The sequence below is a fragment of the Triturus cristatus genome, chromosome 11, assembly GCF_964204655.1.
Source record: "Triturus cristatus chromosome 11, aTriCri1.1, whole genome shotgun sequence".
In the NCBI taxonomy this organism is placed as follows: Eukaryota; Metazoa; Chordata; class Amphibia; order Caudata; family Salamandridae; genus Triturus; species Triturus cristatus.
In genome coordinates, this window is record NC_140594.1 from 171,912,170 (window position 1) to 171,937,947 (window position 25,778).

At 45.8% G+C, this 25,778-nt stretch overlaps 1 protein-coding gene across 2 annotated transcripts in view; it reads left to right on the forward strand.

The window, feature by feature from the left end:
- Window positions 1-25,778, forward strand: part of ATP2A2 (ATPase sarcoplasmic/endoplasmic reticulum Ca2+ transporting 2) — a 246,589-nt gene that overhangs the window by 74,668 nt on the left and 146,143 nt on the right. For both annotated transcript variants that reach the window (XM_085634329.1, XM_085634330.1), the window contains exon 6: window positions 12,754-12,834. In XM_085634329.1, coding sequence (XP_085490455.1) covers window positions 12,754-12,834 — 81 coding nt within the window. The remainder of the gene's footprint in view (window positions 1-12,753; window positions 12,835-25,778) is intronic.

Consider the following 25,778-nt stretch of genomic DNA (forward strand, 5'->3'; position numbering starts at 1 on the left):
CAGAAATTACGTTAAACATTCGACCCTCCCATTGGAGCGATATAGCTGCGAAGCGGCCTTGGTCATCCTTAAAAGTGCGGTGGACAATGAGGAGGAATCGTTTTCGCACTAAAATCCCCACCCCCCGGGACCCTGTGGAGAATTCCGAATGGACCACTAATTGAAACCCCCAACGGTCAAGGGCCTTACACATGGAGCCCATAAAGTCTGTCTCTTGGAGTAGTACAACCACCGGGGAGATGTGCTTGAGATATTGGAACACTAATCCTTGTTTTATATTGTCTCCCAGACCGTTGACATTCCAGGAGAGGAGTGGTAATGTCGGTACTATGGTGTGATGTGTCATTGGATCAGATGAAGACATTGGGGATATGAATCCTCGTGGCATGTCGGACCGTAAAGAGCATTGTGAACCATCTATCATAGTGACTGTACGTCGATAGTCGCAGATCGATTACTAATAAAACATCAACAAAGAAAACATTCTCACGTTGCAAACAATCATCTCGCAGCCCGAGCCTGCATTGCATCACCCCCACCCAGTCTAGACCTCTTCATGCACATAATATTGCATTTCACGTCTAGGTTGGGGGTAAATGCTGCAACAAGCACTATAAAGTCAATTAAGGTCCTTACCCTCCCACCCCCCTTTCCTCTGAAGAACTCAACCCCCCTCCCTGCATCCCTGCCCAGTAGGTTTAGAACTACCCACCACCCCAATAGAGTGCTTATGATCCCCGAAACCAAACCCATTAAACGTGAGGTCGTGTGGTGTTGGCGCCCAGCAGTCCCTTTCTCCCAGGCCCGTGTCAACCCCAAGGCATATTGAGGGACAATTGTAGTTTGTAAAGTTCTACAGTTCAATACCGTGTTCCCAGTACATCTTTAGTCTTGCAAAGAGGGATCTGATAGTCCTATGAGCGGGGATCCCCCACCTCCATCCCTCTCACTTAGAAGCAATAAGGGAGATAATTACCGACCATTTCAATCCTCAAGTTCGTCATCTTCCAGCACGGGCAGTTTCGCTGCCAGGACTAGCAGAGCGGGAACCCCTAGATCTCGATGCCGAACTCTGCCCGCCTCTGCACCTGTGTGAAGAGTCCTTGGGGTGATATTCGGTGTTCCGGGGATTCATCACTTCCTTACGGCGTTGGGACCTAGGTGGACCCTCCTCCAACCAACGTTGTGCTTCCTCTGGCGTCATGAGGAACCAGGATTTGTCTCCATCGACTTTCAACTTGGCCGGGAAGAACATCATATACTTAAATCCCTGGTCTCTAAGGGCTTGTTTAATGCCTTCAAAGGAGTGTCTCTCATTGTACCTTCATGGTAAAGTCTGAGAAAAACCTGATCGCATTGTCGTAATGAAGGTCTCCATTCACTCTTGCTGCTTGCAGGATCGCATCTCGGTCTCGCTAGTTCAAGATGCGTGCTATAATGGTGCGAGGGGGCGCCTCCAGCTTTGGCTTAGAGATCGGGGCTCTATGTGCCCTTTCAATAGAGAATAGTGGGGAGAGTTTCTTGGGCTTCAAATTATCGAAGATCAGATCTTCGAGGAAGAGGTCCACACTTGGCCCCTCCGTCCCTTCAGGTACTCCTACCACCCGTATGTTGTTGCGACGGGCTCGCCCCTCTTGATCATCCAGGTGCAGTGCCATTTCTCTATGTTGGTGGACTAATTGTTTCACCTTTTCCTCCAATTTACGTGTCGCAGTCTGGAGTTCTTTGACATTCCCTTCCGTAGCCGTGACCCTGTCTGATATCTCCCGCATATCTGCTCCCATAAGGTTCATCTCTATCGTGACTATCGATTTTCGTCTCTAGATTGGTGCCGACTGATTGTATCGCCGCCATGATCGATCCAAGGGATGGTTCCTCTGCAGGTGCAGCTTCTTCGTTCTGTCCATCTGTGGTCGGAGGCTGGCGGGGGACCGCGTAGTTGTCCATGTTATGTTGGATGGATGCTGTGGTACCTTTTAGGTTTCGTCATAGTACTTTATGGGCCTCTGGTCCGGCAGTACGGTGTCGGTAGGGAGAACTTCGATACCTCTGAATCGTGATGCACGTGATCTTGGAGGTTAGCGTGTTTAGAGGGTCTCTCTTTACCTCGGTCTGTCACCCGCCCCCGGCCAGGCCGCATCAGTGGCCTCCTGCCAGTCCGGACTATCGCTTGGCCCCGTCCGGTTCCAGCCAGGACGTGCTTTAATCTGTTCTTCCCCCTCGACAGTTTCGTAGTCCGGCTACCAGTGTGGACGTGGCGTTGTAGTATGTTACATTTAAAACGAGCGATTCAGGCAGTGGCCATTGATTGCAGGCCTGATGTAGCGGTGTATTTATGCTGGGATTCCCGCCCTGCAGACCCACACGGCGCCTGTCTTTATTGGGACCGATCTAGTCACTCCAGCGGGGTTACACATTGCTGGGAGGGGGGGTGGAGGCTCGTTTGTGACCTTCAAGAGAACGCGTCCACTTTCGCTTAGTTACCGTTGTCTGGGTCGCTCCCGTCCCTACCCCCCACTATGTTCATAGCAGCGGCGGTATTCCTGCTTCAGTGCGCCACAGCAGCAATGGTCCCCCGCCGCCTGTCTCAATGGCACGTCGCTGCTACTGCGTTTACTTGGGTCTCTCTTGCAGGTAATTGCCGTCTGTATTCTTCATAACCTAGGCCGCAGGGTCATGCGCCTATCTTGCAGCACACACGGGGGGAGAGGGTGGGTGATATCCCCTATGCTCCTCCCAGGGTCTCACCTTGCAGGAAGCCTTGGTCAGTGTTTGGGCGGTGCTCCCAGGAGGCAGGCAGTCCCTGCCATGGCCGCCGAGGTAACAGGCCTTCATCCACTGCACTCGCGTAGCCTCCAGTCACGGCCCTGGGTTCTCGCTGCGGGCCTTAGAATCGTACAACTCCGCCCACTTCTGTCGTGGCCGATGCACCGCTAGCAATTCCGGCCCCGCTGGAATCTTTTCTGTCGCGGGAGCCTGAAAGACTGTTCTTTTCGTGCGCTGTGGCTCCCGGAGCCGTATTACTTGTGTGTCCCTCGAAGTGCCGGATTAATAGCAGATTTAGCAGAGTATGCTGCAGGCCCTGATGGAGCTCTGGAACTACGCCACCATTGCTGTCGGCGCCAAGCCACCCAGTCTACACATGCTTGACTCAGTTTGATGCTTAGATACTATTAGGATGAGTAGTCTACAGGAAGTTTAAGTATCCATCAGAAACTGTTACCAAAGTTGGGTAACTTTTACTTTAAGATGCATTTTAAATGTAGTACCTTCCGACTATCAAACGCCTATGGTCATATGCCTCCTATTTCTGTCCATGGTTTGTTGCTTATTGTGGGACAGAATGTTGTGCTGTTCCTATCATATGATTGCTGTAGTTCTGTTAAATCTCTAGCTTTGTCCTGTAACATAGATTGGGGGGAGGGGTTTACCAGGCATGGAATATTTCTCTCTTCGTGGACTGGTGATTTAGTGTTGTCCTCCTTCCAGCTGGGTCGAATCCAGCAGGTAGCTTTGGGTTCCCAGGTGTGCCCTACTGCTGGTCTCATTTCATATTGCCCAAAGGGCTCATTATGACCCTTTATATTGCCTGACAGTTAAAATCTAAATTACCTTTGAGGGGATTCCTAACCTGCAGGAAATCTGCTGTATCGAAGAGTTAAGAGCATTTCTTCACTCATTTCTTTCCTTACGTTTGCATGATGGCTTAAATGTTGCTTTTACATTTTTTAATTTTTTTTACAGAATTTACATTTTTATTCTTTTGAAATGCATGACTGAATTACCCTGGTTTTAAGGTTCTTTAGAAAAACCATTGCAGCAGCTTTAATTTGAAGTGGGTTAGGGAAACTATTTTACATTAATAACAGAACCACTTGGGTTAGATTTAGCAAGAAGTAGACATAAAATCTGGTGTCCTGTACATCACTGACTGAAGCAATCTTTAAAATACACCATGTGTTTTCAAGTGAGGTATCACGGCTGCATCTATTTGATTACCTTTTCTTATAATTGCAACATATAGATTAGTGGATACATAACTAATGGTGTATCGATCATAGTACTAAACACTACACTACATTAAAGCTTTATCTTGTGGTTAGTCTGGAGGTGGTTTGACCTGTCAAATTTATTACATCAGCTGTTTTGCGTATCTCACTATTTATTCCTGTTGCCCTCCCATTGCGATATTATTTTCTAAGATATGGCAAGCGTAATTTTATAGCTTTTATAATAATTTTTATTGGTTTACAAAGCAAGTTATTCCACGAAAGTCAAAACCTAGCCACTGGGCAAACCGTGTGCATGAGCAAAAACATACCCCAAAACAGCACACAAGATTACATCCAGAAAATCCAGTCTAATCCTGGTTACATTAGAGCGAAAATCTTCAAGATCGTTGCAGCTAAGTAGGACACCCAAAAGGTACATGCCAGACTAGTGTCTCTCAGAGAAGGACATCCCATATCCTCAGTGATTCCTGGACGAGACCCCTTGGGACTCCATTTAAGAGTATTCCTGCTCAGGGCCACATATTTTCACATGTTTGGGCTGGCACCACTGACCCCTTCTGCACAATGATCCATCCCTTTCTGCCACTCCTATAGAATCCTAAAACAAAATGATGGGGCACCCCTGCAGAATGAATAGATTAGGGATATTCATTGGGATTTGGCTGAATAGGGCCTCCCTGGGAGGGTTGGGAGCCTCCCTGCACCACATGGGCTGCAGAGGCCTGTTACACCCCTGAGTAAGGAGTTTTTAGAGTTCAGGAAAGGGTAGCATTGAAGTTAGTCTTAGCTTTTTAGGGTTTAGTGAGTGGTAGTGTTAAGGGCCTTGTAAGAGTTCAGTGACTGCTTGCATTAAGTGGTAGCAGAGGGTTTTTAGGTTTCAGGTAAGGTTAGTATTAGTAAGGTGTATGGTTTTGTTTAGTATGGCTCAGAGGATGGGTAGCATTAAATGGTAGTGATGCTTTTTTAGGAGTCGCAGAAGGTAGCATTAATGCGAAGTAAGGATTGTGGCGTTAAGGCATAGAGAAGGTTGGGGTAATATGGCTTGGTGGGTTCCGGGAAGAACCGTGTTAAGGGGTTTTTAAGGTTGAAGGAAGGATTGCATTAAGTGGTAGATATCGGTTTTAGGGTTCAGAGGTGGGTAGCATTAAGGGCTTTCAAGGGTCCAGGACAGGGTAACAAAGTGTTAAGTGGTTTTTAGGGTTCAGAGAAGAGTAGCAAGGGATTATTGGGGTTCAGGGATGGATAGTCGTAAGGGGTAGTGATGGCTTTTCAGGGTCCAGGGAAGGGTAGCGTTTAAAAGGTAGTAAGGATTGGTTAGGGTACAGGATTGGTTGCTTTAAGTGGTAGAATGGTTTTTACAGTTCAAGGAAGGTAATTAGGATTTTCAGGGTTCCAGGAAGGGTACTGTTAAGAATTCATAAGGTTTTTTTTTTTTTTTTTTTAGTGTTCAGGGATGGGTAGCGTTATTGGGGAAGTAAGATTTCTGGTTCATTTATGCGTAGCATTAAGGGACAGCAAGGGTGTGGGTAGTTTTGTTACAGTAAAGAATTTGTATGGCTCTAGGGAGGGTAGTGTTGAGCAGTAAAGAGGTTTTTAGTGTACAGCAAAAACTAGCGCATAGGGTGTGAAGGGTTTTTTTGGGTTCGAGGAAGGGTGATTTAAAATTATGGTATTAATGTAATATATAAAAATATTAAATGTGAAAAAAAATAATTTTATATAAAAATCAACTAAACAATTTAACTTTTGGGAGCCAAGGAGCTTAAAGTCTTATCAAGCACATATGTATTTAAACTAGGAATTAGAAAGAAATGCCAAGTCATAGTTTATTGTATATGATTAACTAAAATCTTTAAAAATTTCAAAAAAATAAGAATAAATATATCTTTACATACACGAGTAAAAGCATCCCGTAATGTTACCACCTTGAGGCTTTTTTTTTTTATTATATCCAAACATTGATGGTATCCCTAGGTTATTAGCTAAAGTGCAGGTGCTGAACCGTCAGCATGTAATGTTATATTTGCGTTATAAATAAATTTTCTAAGTACATCTTTTTCATTGCAAATACCATGATATTGCTTTCAACCTTACAATCAATGTTTTAAAGACAACAAGCTGGAAAATTTGCAGGCCCTGATTAAAATAGCAAGTACCTGGAAAAGTGCAAAATGATACAGTAAAATTTAAATATATGTTAAAAGCAAGCTTCTGCGGTCCTGCTGATTAAATTCTTAATGAGTTTTGAAGTAAGTCCGTTTGTTACATAGATGAGTCAACTAGACACATGCCGGCATTGTTCATTTATTTTCCTCCAGATTAACTTGACGTAAAAGTTTCCTTACTTCTGCCAGGTATTTTACTCCCCGGCAGGCCAAGATTATAGAAGACCCTTCCATCCAGCGTATCACGGCTTGCCTGCACGTGCGAATATTCAATTCATTAAAAATGAGTTTTAAATACGGTCTCCTCAGATCAATAACTGCTTGGCATGCACATAGGGGATGCTTTCCCGGTATCTACCCTGCTGCTGTTTGTACAATATGTTGTTTATTTGACTGCTACCTGCTTTTATCCTGTTTGCTAATTCACATTTGTATTAATGTAAAGTGCTCTCATATCCGTAAGGATCTTGTTCGCGCTCCATAAAACTCTCAAAATAAATAGGAGGCGAGTTAAAGTTTCCTTAAAAAAGCCACATAATCGACAATGCGCTGCTTGTTGGTTATTTATCCAAGATGGCTGTAGGTCTTTTGAATCGTGCAAGCCTGAGAAGCTTTTTTAACTGCATGCTAAAATGAGCTGTTAAATAAGCTTGAGGCTTTAAAGATTGGTAAGAATTGATCACGGTCCACCCGTGCTGCCGTTTGGAAATTTTTTGTCTTCCAGAAAAGATTTCTTCTTTGCTGCGTCGTTGACGGATTTACTAACGCTTGCTCTGTCTGCCGTGTTATCCCATGCTATTTGTGTTTCCAGCTCAGCCAGTGATGTTCTCAAGTAACTTCCCCAGGAATTTGGTGTTTCTTGATCCATCTGATGCTTAATTTCTTCCCAGCATAAACTATTCAGTGTGCCTGGATTGGAGGAGAATAATTTATGACATAGCTTCACGAAGCCACTCGTACCCCGGAATTTCTTATTCTGGAGGCTGAATTCCAGCCAAACCTGAGCTGGGGAGGCAGACTTTGGAAGATTGAAAACTGCCTGATAAATCTTCGTCTGAAGTTCGTTTAACAAATCAGCCTCCTTGCCACCCCAAGTGACTAGACCGTATGACAGTGTGGGCAGGATTTGCGCTGCCATCACTTAAGAGGTGGTTATGGTTCGGGCAATCTAGTTTTTTTATACAGTAATCTATATGCAAAGATTAACGATTGCTCTTTGGCTTTTAGGGCCAATTTGTATTCCTTATGTGTTGTACCCCACCCTACTTTTATGCCAAGGTATTTGTAGGACACTTGCTCTTCCACTGTAGCCCCTTTTACAAGCCATTTAAACTTAATTATTTTAGTGTCCACTTGGCGAACAACTTTGGTTTTCTTTGTTTAGGTCCAAGTTTTCCTGGTCCAAATAGGTTGCTAGGTTATTTTTCGCTCTTTGTAATCCAATGGGACTTTGGCTCAACACCACAATGTCCTCTGCATACTGTAAAAAGGAAATTGGCTCATTGGCCAAGTTCGGTGAGTGACAATCAGCTGCGTCCATGTATTTACTAATATCTGAGAGAAACAAGTTAAATAGGCTTGGCGCCAGGACGCAGCCTTGTTTTAGGCCTTGCTGCGTGTGGATGCTCGAGGTTGCACTGCACCCATAGCCCAATTTCAGTCTTGCCCACGTTTCACTGTGTAAGGCAATTATTGCGTCCAGTAATTTACTCTGCAATCCCCATGCTTTTAGTTTTTCCCAGACGGTTTCTACTCACTCTGTCGAAGCTGATTTTAAGTCGACGAAACACGCGTACAGCAGTGTTTTCTTTCTTACCCCTTTTTCTGTTAACCGCGCCAAGATGGCCAGGTTTGTGTTGGTGCCCATCCCTCTGCCGTTCTCTCAATGAGTTCAACTTTAAGGTATCTCTAAAGTTGACTATGGAATGGGGAAAAAGGGAGCTGTCTGGTACTCCGTGGCGGCTGGTGACATTTGAAAGTGGTGGGGCGTAAAACAATTGTTTTACTTCACTGCGGCGAGCGTGCGAGCCTGAGCCACCTACGGGGAGTTTGGGGGGTTCAAACCCCGAGAAATTTTGTTTTACAACCCCACACCCCAATGAAGGAGCCGCCACAGGGAGAGGATGTGGTTTATATCCTGTGAGTCTGGGCAAATCACTTAATCTCCACATGCCATGGTATAAAACAACATGAACGTGCTTGTGCAATTCAACTGTTGCTCATGTAAATTGCTCCAATACCTTTGTGTCGAGATTGGGCTATAGAAACTGCAACAACAAAAAAATCTCTGCCCTGGATGGTCACTATGTAGGCACCAAAAGTCACTGTGGCGGAACTATATACCCACAAGATGCTTTTTCAACTCACCAAACCTCTGACATGTTAAATAATTAGCCCTGATGCATAGTTATCTACTTTGCAGTTTCAAGCAGTCCACCCAAGGCCTGTCAGTGTGTCAACAATTTTGAGAGAATAATGACAGTGAGCAGAACACAGTTAAGCAGGACAGGGTTATATAGGCTTGCATACATGCGTTTATATTGAATGCAAAGATTTGTGGTTCTCAAAAATATAAACATGTAGAAACCGCAACATCTCATCGAACGGGGAGGATGCAAATGATTAACACGCCAAGCGGCACATTTATTGGACAATAAAATAATATCATTTCGATCATAGCATAAGCACACAGGATCCGGTGAACCCAGAAACGAACTGCACAGCGACACTACCTGGACTAGTTTCTTGAATTTGATTTTCAAGCTAATACTGGTGACGGAAAGCATACTGGAAAGCTGGAGGGGTTCAGTGATCCATCGCATCTTCAAGAGCGGGTTAGCCAAATCCCTTAGTAACTACAGGTTGATATCACTTCTCAGTGTGGACCTCTAATTTTTGTCATCGTTACTAATGCAAGATCTACAGGAGTGGGCGACAGAGGCAAAAAGGCTGCCAAAGAACCAAACAGGGTTCATTAAAAAGCAAAGAATGTCCACTAACCTAACGGCAGTAGGTCTCCTAATGAACAGAGCATGTGACACAAGACGCCGTTATTCATGTGCTTTGTGGATTTCTAAGCCGCCTTTGACTGCTTTACACAAGGCTTGCTCTGGGAAAAACTATTACATTGGGGAATTCCACCAAACCTTTTAAGGGCTAGCCAGATGTTATATAAAAAAACCTGGGTAAAGATGAAGGTTGGGGTCGGGCACCATCCATCCAGAAAGGTTAACACCTCCCTTGGATTGAAACAGGGATGGGTATTGGCGCCGCTGTTTTTAAACCTGTTCAACTGGGATCATTCATCCTCCCTGGTAGAAGTAGTGTCACATGCACCGAGTTTATTTTCCCAACAGCTGGGTAGCATCTTGTATGCAGACGATCTGCTGCTGTTAAGCAATACCCACGTGGGCCTACAAAGATAAATCAACACGCTCGCTGAATATTCAGTGAATAAGCAGCTGGAAATCAGTCTTAAAAAACCAAAGTAATACTGCTGAATCGACAAATAGCGAAGCAGTGGAGATGGCACCTAAACAGGTCCAACATAGATGAAGTTACAACACATACATGTACCTAGGGTTCAAATAGAACTCACGAAATTATTTTGCTGCACTCAAAAAAGCTACCACTGCAAAAGCTGAGGCCCTAAACTTTGCCTTTTCAAATTTGAGGAAAAGGCTGTGGGGCCACAGCCTAAAGACATCGATAGCAGTGATTAAATCAAAACTGATTCCAACTTTATCATATGGAGGCAAGATAAGGCTGGGCGAAGATGCACATTTGTTATAGAAGCATTTAATACGAACATAAAAACAAGTGTTTCAGATTACAAAATCAGCCCCCCCATGCGCAAGTAAGATTAGACTTTGCCTTGGTTAAACAATCACTAGTCAGGTAGCGGGGGCCTTCGTGAAGCGTCATCGACTGCGGAGTCCCCCAGAGGGATCTCTGGCTAAACTCGTTTGGACAGAGAGAAACCTGACCAGGGGTAAAGGTCAATCCACCAAATACCTGTGGGACAGTAGACAGAATCTTGGCATCCTAGACTTACGGCAACTTAACACGAGTGACCATACATTTAAGAAATGTGTGAACAAATGCATACAGCAGAAAAGGATGGAAGATTAAGCCACACTGACAAAAACAATCACATGGGTGGTTAGTAATAAACTCGTTTACCATAAGCAAGGAGGAACAGTCTTATTTTGAGGCACTGCTGTTACTGGCGATAAGAGGAACTGATAAAAATGCGATTTGGATGCCTAGTGGCAGAAGAAGGCCCAAGCAGACCTTCCTCTGGTGCCACTGCTGAGTCGCACTCGCGGCTCGTGTCCTGGGAGGATGCAAAGGAAACTCTAATTTATCTTCCTAGGGTGAATTGAATACATTTAAACACGTCCTGTTGGAGTTGAGAAACGTCATTGGTTAGACACTTCAGAGTGTTACACTCTATAGAGATTGATTTCCTCTACCTCTTAATGTAGCAACCTTGAGTTTGAGAGTTTCCAGTACCCACAAAAGATGCTGCACTGGGAAGAGTGTCCTAATGCCCATCATAGGAGGGTGTTACTAAGAAGCAAGCCCATGGGGGCATTTATTGTATACCTTTGGACAAAAACATATGTAGATATATTCAGTAACGTTTCTGCTGTTGCTTTGGCATTCAGAGATGGTCAGGCCTAGAGAAGGATGTGATGAACCCTTTCAAATATCCTTAGTTTATCTTGGAGACACCTGCAGACATCAAGCGCCAGTGTCGTGGGGGGGGGGGGGGGGGGTGTCGCGCAGGGATGGGGTTTCCGTTTTTAAAATAAAATCCTACCTGTCCTGAGCAGGTCCGGGTCCGCGCCGCCTCAAGTACGTTACTTCTGGAATCTGGCACCTACTCACTCACTGGAACGAACAGCCCATCAGTGCTGGCTTGCAAGACCCCTCTCAGCCAATCCTGGTGCTGGAGCAGCACCAGGGTTGGCTTAGAGCAGGCTTACGCACCGCCCGCCTACCCATTACGAGACCGAGGTTTGAGCCTTTGCTCAACCTCGCTCTCCTAATGGGCATGCGCCAGACTCGGGAAACACTAGTGCGCATGACTGGGCACGGTGCAAAAATTGCCCTCCATCCCCACTCATGCGCACTTCTGTGCTGCTGGCTGCCTGTCAGTCAACATGACGCCAGACCGCCCACCCCCTTCAGACTCTGAAGGGGGTGGGCGGTCCAACGTCATACTGACTGACAGTTCTCCCTCACCAAGGAAGCTGCGGGGGCGGGGGGGGCAACGCCCCAACGCCCCCAATGGACGGACCGCCACTGCTGGTACTGCAATACAGCAACCCATTAATCCTGAGTCCCCTCCTACCTTCTGTGCTGATGCCAGAGAAAAATGAGCACCATAATTGTATAGTTGTCTGAGACAATAGCATTGCAGTGCCCTGTTTGACCAAAAGGTCAAGCTTTTTTGCAACACAATAGCTAGACTTGATAAAGAGCCCTAGCTCCCGCAACAAATACATAAAGGGTCAGTGCTTTTTCGGTGGAAGGACTCAACTTCTGCCTAATCAAATCATGTACACCATCAGCATGTGTGGTGCCAATGTTCCTCTGTGGTACTTCTAGAAGCTTTTTTTAGGTTCATCACTAACGTCTGGTAGCTACTGTGCTGTCTAGTCAAAGCAGGAACTGTAAAACCGCTGAATAGTCGCAGACTCTCGCGCTGTATGCTGCCTGTCACTACAGCATGAAGACTAAGCTCTGAAGCCAAGACTGATAGCAAGAAGTCTTAACTGCCCCATCAGCTTAATTGAAAGTTTGATGTGTGCACACAGGCAGGAGCAGGCACAGGCATGCTTTGTGAGCGTATCTGCATGAAGGATTGGGCCCCAATCTCAAGGATTCCAGTGGGGTGTGCAAGGGGACTTCTGTGGTATTTTTGTGGGTACTTGCTTCATGGTGCTGAAGAGAAAGATGGGTCACTTTGTTCTGCTTTTGTTTGTTCAAGTTCTATAAGGCGCTTGGTATGGTTTTGAATGCTTGGTGCAAGGGCGGAGGATGTAGTCCAAGAGAACCCCATACCAACCCTGCTTCAGCACAGATTAGCCTTGTATAACTGTATAGAGGTTTTCACTGGAATGATTATCAACTCATGATCTGCTTACAGGGTTATGTTCATCAACTGAAATCGCACTGCAGAAGGTGCATTGTTTTTTTGTTTTTTAAAACACTTTTAAATGCTTTGAGAGAAGTTTGTTTATCCATGGTTTACTAAAATTAGGTTCGATTTAAATTGAACAAGTGCACTAAAGGGACCATTTTGTTGAAATATTTTCAGATGCCTCCAAATAGTGGTTCTCTTAATATGGGTAAACCGGTTATATTGACCATTATATACATTTTTGAAACATCTTAAATTGGTTACTTTCTCCATTTTCTCAAATTTCTGTTTCTTTTCATAAATTTGTCTTTTTTTGGTGTCAATCAGGTACTTTATATTGGTGCTCGTTTTGACTAGTCTCCTCTTTGAAAGTTGTGATGAGTGAAGTAAATAAAACACTTTTTTTTTTCTTCTCTTGCTTTAGTGGGTGACAAAGTTCCTGCAGATATACGGCTGACTTCAATCAAATCTACAACTTTGAGAGTAGACCAATCCATTCTAACTGGTATGTTTATTTTAATTTCCTTTTAACCCCTTGAGTGCCCCGCCCTTTCCACGCCCTGTGCCGGGCGTTTCATTAGCGGGCGGGGCTCATAACGAGAGTCTCGTCATGGGCACAGCGCAACCGCGGCCCATGACGAGACCATCTCGTCATGGGCACTCAAGGGGTTAAACATGCATGTTTACTGCCATATTCAATGCACTGCTGTGTATCATCCTTGATATTGTCCTTGATGCCGAAAAAATAAAAAAAAAATTTATAAAAAAAAACATGCATGTTTACGTTGTTTTGGGGTTTTGATATCTAAAAGATGATCATATGTAATCTATTTTTAAAATGCTTTAAAAAAAATAAAAAAATACTGAAAAAAGTACGTTTATTTGTGGAACGTTCCAGACCAGATACAGGTAAATAACCTTTTATGTGCATCTGTCACTAGGACTGGGCCAGAAACTGCATCTCCAGTGGTACAAAACTGTACCAGCTATACATTACAAGCATCTTGTCGTTTATGAACTTAGACTAAGATAGTGGTGTGCCATCTAGGATCCTAATTTGATTATGGTTTGGAAAAGCTGAAGCATTCCAGTTTCAAATGAGGTAATCCCAAAGTCGAGAAGAACCCCATGTCTTCCCATCTAAAGTTGAAAATTGTAAGGATGAAGATATAACCTTGAGAAACTCAACAGCTATCTTTGTCTTTAGTATGGAAAAGGGAAATTGTCAAGGATACAAGCAAAGGAAATGGATCAGAACCAGCCTTTCCCATGCTTTATCAAATTTCCTACTTGATCCGCTCTAATATCTTCCTACAGATGGATTAGTGTGTCAACATTTTCTGCCTTCTTTCCTCCTGCCATCAGATATTTGCAGTAGCTAACCTGGCTAAACACTGTCTTGTGCTTTGGCAACAGTCATCTGGTGCTTTTGCGCAATTTTAAAATTACGACAATGTCCCTCAGGAGCTCCCTGGCTTGCACACAGAGGAAGGGTGCCCTGATCCCTGGATAAGTTGTATTTCATCACCAGTAAGAGGAAGCAGGAGGTAAATGAAGGATCTAGCGCTCACTAAGCAGACCTTTTCTGATTAAGGTAGCAAGGTTCTCCTGCCTAGGATAGCTTCCTCCAGCCATTAGGCCACACTCACTGGTCTATGCAAGTGATGTAACATAAAGTACCAGGTCAAGGGACCACCTAATCCTGGTACCTTTGCAATGGTCTCGCTAGAGCTTGTCCTGACCCAGCCAAATGTTGTAAACATCACAGAAGTAAGTATCTGTAGATGTCTAAAACCTCATTCGGAGTTGATGGCAGTACCTCTTCTGGGTTTGGGAGAAGCAGAAACTCTCATTCCCACTGCAGTTCTCATCTGCTTCTTCAGCGGGTCACCTCAGCCCCACGCACATTAGAAATTGTTTTCTGTAGAATGGATTCATTAAGCCCTCTGGAGCAGGAGCATCAGAAGCCACCAGCACCCTTCCCAAACCCTGGTGATCTGGCTACAGGATTTTCCTTCATTCAAGCCTTTTTCCTACTCCAGGGCATTCTTGGAGTACAAACGTGACACTGGAGAGAATCGTGCGGCCAAGTGCAAATGCAGTTTACCTGTGCTGCAGCCCCAGGCTGTTTCTGGCAATCTTCATTGCAGCTTCTGAGGTTAGAGGATCGGCCCATGACACCAGCTCACCTGATTGAGCCAGCTCAGCAAACCCAGACCCTATTGCCAGTCTAAATTTTGGTCCTAGCCTTGCATGCTAACCCTTCAGAGGTGCATTATTAATTTGTGGACTTATCATCTTTGTCTCCTCCCTGAAAAAAGGCTCACTGATCCAGGTAGTGATGACTAGAACCTGCAGTCAACCGGAAGCCATTATGCGGTCATGGCCCACGTGTTGAAAGTGTTGTCCATTGCAACACCAGTATCCTCACCAGAGTGACTGTATTTATGCATTGGTTCCTCCCACGCTGAGTTCAGGCCGGACTCTAAAATGACAGATTCTCGGCAGGTGCATTCAAATTTGATTGATTTTGTTTGGCACATGCCATAAACTCAGCTGGCTCGAAACACCTTGCCTGTTACCAAAAATTCTATTCATATATTGGATATAGCAGAGTGACCCAGTCATAACATTTAGAGACAGTTCTACAAAGAACATTTCTTTTCAGCTTTCTTGCAGCTCAGTAAGGTAGATTTCATTTTTTTTGTCTTGATTTGGTAAGGCATTCCACATCAGTGGGCGTATTCTAGAGAATCTTTTATTCTTCTTTCCACTGACATTGGCTTTTATGTACTGTTGGAAACCCTTTCGGAGGACTGCGGGGTAAGCAGGAGGTATTGGGTCCTATCATGGGTGTTGAGGCCGTTTACTCCTGGTGTCCCAGGCTGGACCCACCATGAGTGCTGGAAACTTGGCCAAGTACCCCTCCAGCGCTTGACTCTGTGGTAGCATGGGTCAAGCAGCCCAAGGCTTCCTCTAGGGGTGGGAGTGCAGTTGTAAAGGGGGGTGAACACAGGCTTTCAGCTCCAAATACATTCATTCAGTAGTGGTACTAAATGTTTCTCCAGTTAAATTCCTACTTTTGTGAAAAAAGTAGGATTTATATACAAACACAAAGTGAAATACAGTACACATAATAAACTCCGATCTCCTGAGGTCAGTAGTAGACAGGTCCCAGAGTCACATTTCCGTCTATTGGTGGTTTTTCCCCATTCACGATAAATATTCAGATTAGGCCCTGCTAGTAGTCGGTCTTAGGAGCCCCACTCTTCCAAAGTCGCAAGTGTTCCAGTGCCTATAGCAATATGTGACTCCAGTTTCCCTTGGCCCTTCGACCACGCGATAAGTCTTGCTTGCTCCTGCCGGGGTTGCTCTCCCCGAGTTATCTGGAGCATTAATCACTCTGTCATGGAGGTCCTCTGGTGAGTAGCACTCTCTGCTTTAAGTGGGCTGCGTCTGGTCGTCCGTGGCACACCCTCCAGTGTCGTAGTAAGTTCCTCTGATCCTTATTGCAGGTAAGGGGCGATTGTAGAGATTCTGATGCTTCAGTTGGGGCGCGGACACTCGCAGGTCACCACAATTAACTTCCTTCTCTGCATTAGCGAAACAAGATCACAGTCCATGCTCTTCACAGCAACCCCACTGGCATGGAGTTGCCTACTTTTACCTGCACACTGAATCAGCCTGATAGTTGCAGCAGCCACTTCCTCAAGGCTCGATACGAGATTCCAGTATCCGTGAACTTCCACTGGACCTCGCTATCTAAGCTCTCTCCTCTTCCTCACTGGTTTTGGCAGGCAGGCACTGGCGCTCCAAGGCAGGTGTTCTTGGATTTCCCTGGGCGATGTCCCCTCTCCCAGCTGGAAGTTAAGTGGACCTTATCCTCCACATACAACCCATCCGACTGCTCAACAGTTGACAGTTTTGGGGGCCTTGAGCCCCCTGTCGCAGTCTATTTTCAGGCACCAAATGGTATTTAGGGTCTGAGTCTCTGAAGTTTATGCTGGTAGTGACTGCTTCTTTTTTAAATAACCTCTCCTCTGTTTTGCCCTTCCTCCAGAAAGCAGTCAGTGACTCAGCAGGAGGACCCCATATCTGATAGCCCCACAACTCAGGCCATGGGAATGACTAGATGGTCACGCCGGGAAGTCAGCCATAGAGATGTTCATCAAAAGGTTATCCTAGGGCCTCAGCCGATATCAGCTCAATCTCCTCCCTAAGCTGTGCCTAGGCCCCTTTCCAATTACCTGTCTCAGGATCAAAGAGCACTCTTTGAAGTATGCCAAAGTCTGTCTCTTCCTTCCAGTGTGTCCCATCCAGCTCTCCAGAATGCAGCAGTCCACAAATCTGTCTAAGGGGAATACTCTACATTCTCATGCTCCTTCAGTCAGCCCTTGACCTCCAAAAATGGAACCCAGAATCTTCTGTGCATTGTACTACTCACAGGCACACAGCACACACATGCAACCACAGGCATGGTGCACAGTGCTACACACTAACTTGATATAGGGAAAGGGTGAGTAAAACCCACTGCAGCGAATTGTTACATGAGTGAGCCTGTAGGCATCACTCCAGTGACTGTTAAAGTCCTGTTCACGCCTACTGATCACTACACCGTATGCCGACACCGCATACGGTGTACAGTGTACTTAGCTCCTGGTAAAGGCATTTTCCTTTTATCTCTGAGGCTAGCGCTTTGGGCGCTCCTCCTGTCCAACAAGACCGCAATCCGTGAGACAGGCATATGTCACGGTACAGATGAAATATCGGTGTTCTATGAATTTTCCGTGTTCTCCCATAAATTCCAAAATCCGCACCAGGGATCCAGATATTGTTGCAGTTGGGGCCCTAAGAATAGGGATACACATTTCTCAGTATGAGAATTTTACATTGCAACAGGTACCACCGAGTCTTTGTAGTGTTTTTTTTTTTTTTTTTTTTTTCCTTCTCCCAGGAAAAACTGGTCAAGTGCTGACTTGCCAGAGCACTCCAATCAAAGATGCTTTCTATGCATTTATATTGGAGGCACAAGCTTTTAAGAGATTCACTCTGCTAGTAATAACCAATGAGGGTTCCGCACTTTCTGCGATGTGGTCTGATTTCTTGGCTTTCAGAATTGGACATGCTGATGCATTTTTGAGTTTTTCATGTACTGTAACAGTTATTCCACAAAGCAATGTCATAGTGTTGTCTAATTCACAAGCCGTGCTACCTGAAGGAAGTATTTGAGTTTTGTCTATATGGAATGATTTGTTATAGCATTTTTCACACTATGATATTGTCATTTGATCACCAATTTGATATGTGCATTACTGAAGTACTCTAAGGTTCCCTTGTTTGGCTAATGTGGTCTGCATCCTAGACAGTTATTGTGCTCACAAATCCTAGGCGTTTATCTTGGGGTTTGATCTCAGTAAATGGACTCCCTTCATCTTATCTGCTTTTAAGCCGCTAAGATTTGCCAATTTGGCCTTCATACAAGATTAGAAATTGTTCTCTCGTCACATGCAGATACGGCTGCATGTTGTTGCATCATAGTGATACGATGGGCCTCCAGTTTTGCAAAATTAGGTCAAAGCTTTTGTCTAAGCCTGCAATATTGGTCATTGTACCACAAGAATGTAAACCATGGGACAGTCCAGACTTTGTTTCGAATCTCCCAGCTCAGTCCGTTAGTCATTACTGCATCTTTGAAAGGGTAATCTAGGGCCCCTTATATTGGCAGATGGGTGTAAAGTGTCTGCAAACATTAGACAATGACCTGTCAAGTGGTCTCTTCAGCAGGCCAATGCTTACACCATGGTGGTCATCTAAAGTTTCCAGCTTTGGCACTAGTTTGGTTGCGTTTCATTTGCCCCATCTCATTCTGAGAAGATAATGGAGCAGAAATCGCTACCGGCCAGAAATCTTGTGCATATAGATAACTGGGCCATTAATTCTGATCTGGCCAACCGCTGGCAGCCCTACATTTAGTCGGGGGCCCTGGAAGGAGTCCTTGTCCTTGCTTGGCTAGCAGTACAAAAAGTCCTGGTCACAGCCAAATCCCAGTGCTATCTGAGAGGAGCTTTCTGCACCTTGTTTTCCATATAGTGATAGACTTGGGAGTATCTAGTTGGCACAGGTATGCACTTGTGACAAATAGGAACCCTCGCCTCTAGTCAGGTTAAGGGGGTACACTCCTAAAATATCCCCTGCTCACCCCTTTGGTAGCTTGGCACGAGCAGACAGGCTTATCTCCGAGGCAGTGTATAAAGCATTTGTGAACACATACAGTAATCGAGTGACAACACTACAGATGGACACCACCCAGGTTTTATATCAAAAATAAGTATTCTTTATATAGATTTACCACAAGACCATTAAACGACAAATACACAATACTGTTACTTTAGATGGTAGAATTTTGCTTAGTTCTCTTAAGTGCGACACTTTAAGTCAATGTACCTTTTAGATGCGACACACAGGGCAACGAAAGTGTTGCAACGATGTTGATGAAGATTTTGGTGCAAAGAAATAAAGACGTGAAGGTCTTCCAGATGCGGTCCGTTTCTCCGATGTTGCGAGAAGACTCGACGCTTCAGCGGCGACACTTTACATGATGCGACGACAGCGGCCTTGGCAGCGACTCTTCTCCGACGTTGCGAGATGCTTCCATGCGATGCTGCAGCGGCGACACCCCTTTACGCGATGAAACGTCAGCAGCTCCGACGGCGGCACGCTTCTCTGTGGATGCGAGGCTCTTTTCTTGATGCGGTGCAATGCGACAACTACGATGGCTGCGATGGCGACCCACTTCTTCGGCTTTGGAAGACACTTCCTGAATGATGCGAGATGCTTACAGCGGCGACACACTTTACGAGATGCGACGACAACCGCTCCGGCGGCACGCTTCTCCTTCTTGAGTCGCGCTTCCAGCTCCTTGCGACACGCAGTCCCTCAGAAGGCCCAACAACAGCAGCAGGCACTTCTAAAGAACTCTGGGGAGCTGGGGGGTGAAGTCTGTTGTTCCTGAGACTTCAGCAGGAGGCAAGCTCTTTTCCAAGTCCTTGGAGATCCTTCACAAGTTGAGCAAAAGTACACACTAAGTTCCTTTCTCCTCTTTGGCAGTAGGCAACCCCTGCAGGCCAATCCCCCTGTTTCAGGGATAGTCTCTCCTCAGTTTCTTCTTGGTTCCTCTCCTCAGCAGAGTTTCTTCTTGTTTCCCAAAGTGATCTAAATTCTTGGGATCAGGGTCCCAATACTTATACCCCAAAATCCTTTGTCCTCTGAGGGCAGAGGGGCCTTTGCCTTGTTCAAACCGGTTCTGGTCAGTCCTGGAGCGCTTTGTTTACCTGACTCCTTCTTTCCTTTCAGAGTGCAGGGCAGAGACATCAGACTCGCCACAGGAGGTGGAGCCAGCATTGTGGAGGGAAGGCACAGCCCTATTCAGGTCCCAGGTGCTACTCCTCCCACCCATCTAGATGCAGATCTCTAGTCACCACTGGGACACCTCACCCGGTCTCCTGGAATTTCCTAGCCCTGTCACTCAAACTCCAGACAGGGAATACACAGCCTAGCTGAGGCAGGTTTGAATGGTTAGACAAGAAAATGCCTACTTTCTAAAAGTGGCATTTTCAAACACAGAATGTTAAAACCAACTTCACTAAAAGATGTATTTTATCATTCTGAGTTCAGGCATACTAAATTTAAATTTCTACCATGTTCCCCGAGTCAGTTAAGATTATAAGATGTAATAACCAAACGGCCCATTCTGGCCTATGGAGAACAGGTAGCCTTGCAATAGTGAAACGAAAATGGCTGTAATTCACTATTGGAACATGTCACACACACACACCAGGGCCTACCTTATCCTTACAATGCACCCTGCCCTTGGGCCTACCATAGGCGTGTCTGATATGAAGAAAAGGGAAGGTTTATGGACTGGCAAGTGGGTGCACTTGCCAAGTCAGCATGACAGTACCAGACTGCACTCAGGCTCTGCAATGGCAGACCTTAGACACTTTTTTACAGGCTGCTTCTGTGGGTGGCACAACCAGTGCTGCAAGCCCACCAGCAGCATTTGGATTCACAAGCCCTAGGCACTCCTAGTGCACTGTACTAGGGTCTGACAGGTAAACCCAACCAATCATGGAATCACAAATTATACATCAATTTACAATAGGGAGTACTTGCACTGTGGCACTGGACAACAGTGGCACAGTGCCCTGAGCAACTAACACCAGCAAAAATACATGAGGCAACAGCGAAAAATGGAAGGGAGACCCACGCCAATGTGCCAGGCCTAACAGTGATCTTCTCTATTTAATTTTTTTGTTTTTTAAGGCTAGGAGCGCTTTTTTGCCCCAAAGGCATTAGATGGGTCCTTCTCAGGAGGCTGGTCGGAACAGAGACAACTCTTTGTGGTGGAAGAAAGTCCTCTCACCAGCTTTAGGTTACCTGTCTTTCCTTCCACTTGTGTTGTGGGTTTCAGATTGCCACACTGACTGGTCCCATCAGGAGAGAATGTCTGTTCTGCAGCTGCTACACCCTCATCCTAGGAACTTCTACACTGGTTAGGAGTGATAATGTTGTTTCCCAACTAATAAAATTAACCAGAAATTCACTCCACCCCACGTTTAATCATTTACAATCTAAACTAGTTCGTGTGAGTGTGGAAATTAAACGAATACTTCAAACTATCACAGTAAGAGCTATGTGTCCAGTAGACTTTCAGGATGCTGCTGGCCTTGAAGACACTGAAAATACCATGGATTCATCATTGTAACAAGCTCTGCCATTTGAATGTCTCTGCCGTTCTGGTCTTGAAAGGGATCATGGCCAAAGTAAAAACCTTCCTGTGGCAGCAGAAGGTCCATTGGACATCCATACATAGATTACTGCCTCTTTTGAGTGCATTCAGAAAGAGTTCATCTTGGCCTCCCCTGAAAGACACTCTAAGTTTGGTCGTAGCTCCATATGGGTTCATTTCTTAGTATTATCATGCTAAACAGGCAGGCAGTGGGTTATTTCTTGATTGTCCACACCAACCCAACGGTCGTTTTACTCTTCACTGTTCTTCCACCTCTATGGCTGTACTTTGCATTAGAACAAGGCTGTTTCTACTGGATTCTCATGTTTGTAGGATCAACGTCGCCAAAGTTGACAGTCTGAGGAGGTGTTTCTGCTCCGCATTGTAGTAGGAAAACAACCAGGAAGTATCATGTTGAAGGCCGGCATTCGACCTCTGATGGACACTTTACACTTTAGGCATGCAATCAGTCTTGCCCCATGATGGCAAGTGGTCCAAAAAGGTGAGTGAAAAGGAGTCTACAGTGGTAAGAGTAATCCCTTCCTCCAGCCAAAGGCAAGAGGTTGCAGTATCTTGCCTGTCCAGTATTGGTACTGATGTACTGGACGTCCGCCTTCTCATTTCTTTCTCCAACCCTTCTTATTTAGAGGGTTGTCTAGAAGAATTGGCTCTTGCGCACTCAGAGGAGCAAACAATCTGACGCATGCACATATGTGGTACCAGCACATGAAGCTCGTAAGTTACAAACCGTGATCCAGTTCAGCCAGTAGGTGGCTAATGCTGACCTATCGGACCAGCGGTAACGGAGTCGTCATAAAGGTACACAGATTCTTTGTGCACCCTATCCCCGTCTGAGCCCTTGTATGTATTCTTACGACATTGGTTCAGTCTCATTTTACAGTAATTCCAGAGTTCAGTGTGCCCAGTACTTAATTTGAGATGGTGTTTGACTGTACTCTGCACTAGCACTTGATTCTCAGCACCAGCACTTTCGACAGTCCACAACCTAGTGGTGCTGTTAATCTAATTTTGATGTGAGTACAACAAGAATGGTTAATAATTCAATATACATTACAAATTAATGATACATGCCACCCCGGCCATTCTTGCTTTGGGGTGCCTGGAATAGTCCAAATTGTCACTTTTGCTGTGGCGTGAAGGTTGGTAGTTATTTTGAAACTGGCATTGAAAGAGCGAGCAGAGGCAATGGGTTGTGTAAGCTATTTATTCTCTTCAAATTATGCACTGCTCTACCCATGCTGTAATTGAATACTGGTGGGCCTCATACTGGCCATCTTGGTACACCTTTCCAATTTCAGTAGCCACACTAACCACTTACATAAGTTTTGCTAAAAGATGGTGGCTGGCTAACGTTGGCTATCAAATAACTCTGCTTTCTTTAACTAATCTTGTATCTGAAGGCACTGCTTTATTTTTTTTCCTCATGTTTTTGGCACCAGCCAACATGATCAACGAGAAACCACTTCTTGCGCAAAATAAGTGTTCTACTTGTATGGGGAAACGTTAGGGGAAAAGTCGCAGTCCATGTACAGGTGCTTGTCAAAATTAGCTGTCACAAGTGTGTATCTCCAGCCTGGGTAATATTTTAAATGTTTGTTTTTATGATATGCTTCAGGCTAAAAAGTGGATGGAATATGATAAAGGCAAGTCGGTGGATGAGACAACCTAAAGAGGGGTTGGGTGGTATGCAAATATCTTGCAAGAACCAAATACCAGTGGCCCTGAACTGGTGCCTTTGCCCGAGACCTCTAATTTTGATCTTCATTTAAAGGCCATAATTATCCCCCAAGTGGGCGTTTAACCTTGGCTTGGGCAAAGGAGTTCAATAAGATTGGAGTGAGACGGTACAGCCCGAAATTGACAGAGGAACAGATGCTGTAGGTGCCTTGGACCAACGGTGCATCAAGCGTCCAGCTCAGTCAACGTTCCACTGTGACACCATGGAAGGCTTGGGTGGAGACATGTATGCTGTAAACCTTGTAGAAAAGTAATTCCAACTGGTGAGTTGAATAAGGACGGTTGGTTTCTTAAACATAAAAAGGCAAACAGTTTATCTTTAACTGCTCAGAGCGCGGACTTGCTGTGCCAAAAACAGAGCAAACTCAGCCAACAGTTTTGCCTACAATGGATCCATTGGTGGGGCACCCACACCTGGCCTCAAAGTTGTCACAACACCATTCCAGCATAAAGATTTTGTTGAGGGACACCTGGCTGCCAAAATGACAGCAACCTATAGAGGAAGATCAAAGGGAAATTAAATGATTCTGATCCATCGCCATGTAAGGAGAGGTGCAGAAAGGGCATCCTTGGGTGCAGGACTCTGCCTACTGCTGCAACAGGAGGTTCTCTGAAGTGGTGGCCGGATTGAGGAGCAGATGCTCAAGCCCAGAAGATAGTTACACTTTCCTAGCCCAATCCTGAGCCCCTAGAATGACTTGGGCACTTAGTGTCAGGAAGGAATGCTCCACTTCAGATGTATTGTTTTCAAGAGTGGCTTCTTGGGAATTTCAGTGCGCTGAAGTGCAGACAATGCGTGTCCGTGGTGAAGAGATTGTGCCAGAATTCTGCCTATTGTCGGAAGAAGCCCTCTACCGCCTCTGGATGTGACTGACATTTTGATATCTGCTAAGCACTGCTGGCTGTGTTCATCTGTCTTGACCTTTTCAGATCCCGTTGGGTGGTTAGCACAAGGGAAATCCCCCGACGAATAAGCCAACTCAAGTGGTAGAGCCTTTTGGCACAAGACCCAAGATGCCACCCCACATATTCTAGTACCACATGGCAGTGGTACTGTCCATGAGAACCTGTGGCAGCTTTCACTTAGAGGGCGGGAATGCATTCAACACTAAACTGCCCACTACTTCAGCATCCTCTGATCTCCACCTTTCACAGTTGGCCTCCCACCGAGTAACGACGCAGCATCACCACTATCTACTCTGGGTAGGTTAGGGAGAGGGGTCTGCTGCCACTGGTGCAATTGCGGTTGCACAGCTACTACTGCATGTCTCTTACTGTCTCCTCCAGCACTTGAATGGAATCTGGTAGGTTCCCTTTGTTCTGGGCCCAATGAGATTTACAGTCCCACACAAACCCAGTTTTGCCTTCTGGCATTGTAGCAAGCAGAATGCAGAAGGTTAGTAGGCAAAGAATCCGCCATCCTCACTGAGATAGTGTAGGTTGAAACATCCGCGTTACAGTCCAAATCTCCTGGACCTGCTGGTCTGGAGGAAAGGCTTAAAATCTCACTGTATCCATAAAGGCTCCAGTGAAGGGGTGGGGCTCTGCAAAGAAGCCAGGTGTGACAGCAGGTAAATTGAGAATCCCAGTGATATCAAGAGGTTCGCTGTTGCTTGGAGATGGTCCGCAATCAACTGTGGCAAGCCCACCTTCAACATCCAGTCAAGGTAGGAAAAGACTGCTACCCCTGACCTCCTCAGAAAATGGGCAGCCACCATCACCTTGGTGAATACCGAAGGGGCACTGGTGAGCCAGAAAGGGAGCACAGCAAACCAAGTGCTCGTGACACAACTGCAGGTTGCATCTGTAGGTGTGAAAATAAACATCCAATGACACTATAAAGTCTCCAGGGTCCCAATCAGATAGAACCTGTCCCAGGGTCCACATTTTGAATTTGTTCTTGTACCAGAAGGTGTTAAGGCATAGATCTATAACTAGACCTAGGCCTGTGTCCTTCAGCACAAGGAAGTAGCGGGAATAGCATCCAGGCACCCTTTGTGGCTTCTTTAGCCTAAAGCCTGCTCTACCTAGCTTAAAACTGCAGTTAATGGAGTTGTGCAGTCACTGAGTGGGGAGCTGTAACAGGTTGGGGATGTAGTCCAGGCTAAGGACCCGGAGCGTGTTCAAAGAGCACAGCTAATGAAGAGTGGGGTGCTAGGATAGGTTGGGGATTCAGTGCAGGCTAGGGACCTAATACAGACCATGGAGCTACTGGAGGAGTGGCAACAAATACAAGCTGCAGAACTAGTGCAGGCTGGGGGAGTTAGCAGCGACTAACGACCTTCTACAGGCTGATTTATTTAACAAAGAGTGGGAAAGTACATCCAGCCCGGATTGCTAGTAGTGGATGTGGAGTTAGTGGTGGTGACCTACTACATTAAGGGGGCTGAAGCATAGGCTGTGGGGCACCTGCATGGATATGGGGGGGGGGAGGGGGGTTTGTGTGTGTGTGTTTCGCGGCGGTTAGTGCAGGCTGTGGTGTAACTGCAGGGTATGGAAGTCGCGCAGACTAATATGGGGGTTCGAGGGGAGTGCAGGATGCGGAGCAAGTACAAGGTATGGACCTCATGCAGGCCAGTGTGTGAATAGGAGGGTAGCCCAGGCCACGAGGTAACTGCAAGTTATGGAGGTAGTGCAGGCCAGTGTGTGGGGGATTAGTGCAAGATACAGAGGTCACACAGGCCAGTGTGGGAGTTAGTACAGCCTGTGGGGTGCCTGTAAGGTATTGAGCTCACGCAGACATGTCTGGGAGGGGTGGGGGGGGTTTGGGGCTTAGTGCAGACAGTGGGGCAACTGCAAGATGTGGAAGTCCTGCAGGCAACTGGCGTATTGCAGGCTTGGGAGTTTGTGCTAGGTAAGGAGCTACTTCAGACCAGGGGCTTAGTGCATGATGGGGCACTGAT